General features: G+C 50.2%; 1 protein-coding gene across 1 annotated transcript; it reads right to left on the bottom strand.

The window, feature by feature from the left end:
- Positions 1-220: 220 nt before the first annotated feature.
- Positions 221-4,151, bottom strand: LOC136512603 (protein ACTIVITY OF BC1 COMPLEX KINASE 3, chloroplastic-like). Its single transcript, XM_066506562.1, has 7 exons — positions 3,694-4,151; positions 3,346-3,576; positions 2,180-2,515; positions 1,388-1,943; positions 1,108-1,294; positions 648-1,014; positions 221-558 (listed from the first exon to the last, which is right to left on the bottom strand). Exons 1-7 carry the CDS (start codon positions 4,030-4,032, stop codon positions 436-438), a joined length of 2,139 nt encoding a protein of 712 aa, XP_066362659.1. The 5' UTR covers positions 4,033-4,151; the 3' UTR covers positions 221-435.
- Positions 4,152-4,992: the final 841 nt, after the last annotated feature.

Here is a 4,992-nt window from a genome sequence, read left to right as displayed (position 1 = left end):
TGTACTCTGCATCTATTGGTTCGATATGCCAGATCTTAATTAGATGCCGGTGGCAATGACTGTATATATAAAAATGTTTGTATTTGAATCTTAGCGTTACCATCTAATTATAAAGCCATGCCCATCAGACGTGGATAGTTTCTGTTTTAAAATCATTGCAAGCGCCTGATGTTCTAGTGTACTCAATTCACGGCCGTGCAGATGTATGGGTCTTATCCACTGGGAACCAAGAAACTAGTATATACTTGGGACCTATTTGGAACATAGGAATTATACAGGAGTTCCATAGAAGTCAGTTCTATTTTACAGAAAAAACAAAGGAGCAGGAAAACTTTCCTACGATCCAATTGAATTCTGAGTTGTGCTTCCTTCTCATTTCCTGTGAAAAGTATCGTGTCAATTCACATGCTTCACACGAGCCTATCTATATATCTGCTAAGAAGATCCAGGAGCAGGTGGGGTCCTGAGAAGCTGTTGCAACAGACGTGCCGCAAGGCGCTGTGTTACACCACCTGCGACACGAGAACCCAGGACACGGGCCTCTGGTTCTTGTAGCACCTGATTATCACAATCACTTTTCTGTATCAGTCACACAATTCACAGTAGCAGTTGAAGAGTATAGTAAGACAGTTATAGCAACAGTCTACCTGAACGATTGGTTGCAAAACGCTCGGATCAAAGTTATTTGAGGATCTCAAAAGACCCCATACTCTGAAAACCTGGTCTCGGAGCTCCATCATCTGTTCTTGTTCAGCCTCACTAAACTTAAAGGGTCCGGCCGGATTGCCACTGGAAATTAATGGCTTCAAAAATGCTGGAGCGGCATTGTATGAATCGATCAGTGTTCCAATAGTGATGGCTTCTGTTACACGAACTGCCTCTTTCACAACTAACACACGCAATTCCTCCCCATCAGGACCAAGCAGAAGCTTTAGAACAGGCTGTAGTGCATCTTTGGCTGCAAACTCTCTATCTTGGCGCCCTTGAACAAGAAGATTTTCAAGCCTATTCCATCTGCAGAGATGTGAACGTTAAACAATGCTATCCTGAGTAGTGCTTTGATCTGTCAGAAGACTATAATATATATACAGATGAGCAGGTACTTGCCTGAATCTTCCATCCTTGAATAGAAGCTCAATTAAAGCATCTCTGAGATATGGATTGGGATCAGTGAGTAGCCTTTTCGCAAAGTAAGGATATGATGCAGCAAGCACCTTAAAATCAGGGTCAGCATAGAGTGCTAAACCTTCCAGTACGGTGAGAGATCGCAGTATCAATGCATAGTATGCCGGTACTGGAATTGAATAAAGAGCTTTAGAAGTTATATCACTCTATGAGAAAAATAAAACAAGACAAGGAACTAATATTTGTACAATGCCAAGCTTACCATTGAATGGGTACTGATAGAGAACAGCACCTAGGCCATCAACTATTGTCTTGAAGTTCAGCTCACTCACTGTTGCATTTAGTGCATCGTCAAAGAAATTCTTGAGAGCAGGCACAATCGGGGAAACATCTACATCGGGTTCCAAGAAATCTAGTGCATAATAATCACGAGCCATTGCTTCATAGTCCCTGTTGACTAAGTGGACAACATGTCCTATAATGGCTACCCTCGCATCCTCTGGTGTTTCACTCATCATGCCAAAATCAAGAAAAGCCAGCTTCCCCTCAGGTGTTGCTAATATATTACCAGGATGAGGGTCAGCATGAAAGTAACCATACTCCAGAAGCTGCCTCAAGCTACACTGGATACCAATGTTGACCAAATCCAGAACCTTCAATCCTTGACTTTCAATAACTGCTTGTTGGTTTAATTTTACACCCTCAATCCACTCCATTGTTAGAACCTTTGCACTTGTGTAATCCCAAAATATATCAGGCACTAATATATCTTGCTTATCGGCATATAATTTTTTAAACCTTCTTGCATTTTGGCCTTCCTGCATTCCGCATTCTTATTAACATTCAACGATAAATGATAACATTTAGACAAACTAAGGAGAACTACTTCTATAATAATATACTGTTGAAGGAACTGAGAATTTCAGTTTTTTTCTTGTTCCATTGTATTCTTATTTCATCATAAATGAAACATAGGAAAGCGGCCCTGCAGCTAGAAAGAGAAGAATAACAGAATGTATGTACATAAGTTCACACAAGGACAAGAAAAATGTACCTGAACATAATTAAGCTCTTGGAAAACTCTTCGAGCAAATTCATCCATGAGGGCAACAACATCGCTGGTTACAATGTCAACGTACTTATTTATAAGAAAGCCAAGTCCTCTAAGTAGATAAAAGTCAAGCCCAATGGCATCCTCAATACCGGGTCTTTGCACCTTCACAGCTACCAGCTTCCCAGAGTATTTCAACCTTGCTTTATAAACTTGACCTAAACTAGCAGCTGCAATGGGGGAAGGTGAAATTGTTGAGTAGATGGAATCAAGCGCGAAGCCGAGCTCTCTCTCAATACATGCAAATGCCTCTTCATCCGGAAATGTGGGAAGTGAATCCTGCAAGAAAGCAAAGTCTCAACAGTTGGGACTTGGGAGGGACCTAAAATTTGCACTAGAAGTGACTTCCCAAGTTAGAATGAGGAGTGCATCCTCAATTGGTAACTCTAGAAGATGGAACCGAATCCATCCAAACTAATTAGCTGTTTCATAAATGACCAACGGCCCAACCCCCTCTAGAAACTGCAAACCATCTCATAATGGGAGGAACCGTGGGCAGTAGTATATGCATGTTCAATGAACCATAATTCAATATGAAATTGGGCGTAGTGCCGTAGTGATGCTCTATTTTCACACACACACACAAAAAAAAAACTCTATTGGCGCAATGTTGGTCTGCCAAATCCATTTGATAGTGCTATCCTCAAACTATCTGAAGGCCTTGTTTAGTTCTCCCTAAAGTTTACTCCCTATCCCATCGAATGTTTGACACGTGTATGGAGTATTAAATATAGACTAAAAAATAACTAATTGCACAGTTTTGCGAGACAAATCTTTTAAGCCTAATTAGTCCATGATTTGACAATGTGGTGCTACACTAACACATGTGCTAATGACGGATTAATTAGGCTTAATAAATTCGTCTCGCGGATTACCGACCGATTCTGTAATTTATTTTTTATTAGTATCCGAACACTCCATGCGACACCCCCGTGTCACACCCGATAAGACACCCCAAAACTTTACCCTCTGGATGTAAACAAGACCTAAATCACATAAAGGCAGATACGAGCCAGATACGAGCAATCCAACAATCCAGCCGAAACGAACGGGCTGAAGGCCTAAATCACATAAAGGCCAAGCAGGCAAAGAATTGGAAATGGACCCACCTGCAGCTCGGCGAGCTCCTCGAGGTACTCGGCCGGGCAGAGGTCGGGGCGCGTGGACAGGCCCTGCCCAATTTTGACGAAGGTTGGGCCGAGCCTGGTGAGGATGGTGCGCAGCTCCACCGCCCTGGCGCGCCTCCTCTCCGAGGACGACTCCCCTCTCCGCTCGTCCAGCAGGACCTTCACCCCGAACGACGCCAGCTCGGACAGCACCTCCGCTGCCCGGAGCGCCACCTGATTGATTACAGAGCAGCAGTCAGGGCAGCACGAATCAAAATCCGAGCACCCAGGTTTCGGAGCAGAGGTAGATCAAGTCCAAAATTGGTGGAGGTCTGAGCCCGGGGCGCGTGCCTTGAAGGGGCGGGAGCCGTAGCGGGCGGCGAGGAGCTCGGGGCTGTAGACTGTGGCGCCGGCGGCGCGGGCCATGGCGCGGGACTCGGCCTGCAGGTCCTCGGCGCGGTCACGGGCGAAGGAGGCGGCCACGGGGGGTCCAAGAGCGGTGGCGGCGCCGTTGGTCGACGCGGGCGGGGAGGCGCCGGGCGAGAGCTGGATGGAGAGGTCGGGGGAGGGGGGTGCGGCGGTGGAGGCGGCATGGAGGGAAGGCGTGCGGCGGCGCCGGGCCCCGCGGCGATGCGGGGGCGAGGGGAGGGAGAAGGAGACGGCCGCCGTCGTGGACGTGGTGGCCGCCATGGCCACGGCCGGGCGAGTGGGAGGAGGTGCGGAGCCGGAGGCGGAGGCGGAGCTTTGTGGTGACTAGCGTGGGCGTCGACAGCGTCGGGGCGTGTGTTTTCTTTACATTTTGGTGGTTGGTTTGGCTGTTCTCCGAGAGGATTTGATGTGCGCCACAGAGAGCGCGAGGAGGCAGCGGCGTCCACGCCCACGGCACCTGTAGGGAATTTTTTTTAACACATTTTTAAACTATTTTTTAAACAGACACTGTTTAATTTTTTCTTCTGAAAAACTAACACTTTTGGACGCGTGGCGCGACTAATTCACGATGCCGCGCCATGCATGGAGGCGCGTCAGGGGGCAGTCAACTGCTACGACGACCGCTGACGTGGCAGGTCTGACACGCCACCCGTCACGACACGGTGGGCCTGCCGCGCCACGCATCACGGCGCGGGACTACCGTGCCACGCATTACGGCGCGACAGCCCCTTGTACCCGGCCTCGCTTCCCTTTCTCTCTCTGTCTCACTCGAACCGGTTGGAGAGAGGAGCCGCGCCCTGAGCCGCCCTGCGCCCGCCAGCCACGCCGCCACCACGCCGCGCCCGCCCCGCCACGTCACGCCCAGCGCCCCGCCTAGAGCCCGTGGCCGCCGCGCCCCGCCCGGCGCCCCCACCCGCCGGTCCGCCACCACGCCGCGCCCCGCCCAGCGCGCCCACGCCCGACTCGCTCCGCCTGGTGCTCCCGCCCACCACGCCGCGGCTGCCACGCCCGCCGCGCACCGCCCAGCGCGCCCGCGCCCGACACGCCCCGCCTAGCGCTCCTGCCCGCCGCGCCCGCCGCCGTGTGCTAGTCCTCCCTGACTCCATCTCCAGAAGTAGGCCGCTGTCGGTCGGCCATTGCCGCCGGCGGCCATCTTCTTTCCATTGGTGGATTATGGTGACACATAATCTTTGTCGAGGTAATGCAATTCTGTATCTCTGT

Source organism: Miscanthus floridulus, chromosome 16, assembly GCF_019320115.1.
Source record: "Miscanthus floridulus cultivar M001 chromosome 16, ASM1932011v1, whole genome shotgun sequence".
Lineage (NCBI taxonomy): Eukaryota > Viridiplantae > Streptophyta > Magnoliopsida > Poales > Poaceae > Miscanthus > Miscanthus floridulus.
This window is presented reverse-complemented; position numbering and strand designations above follow the sequence as displayed.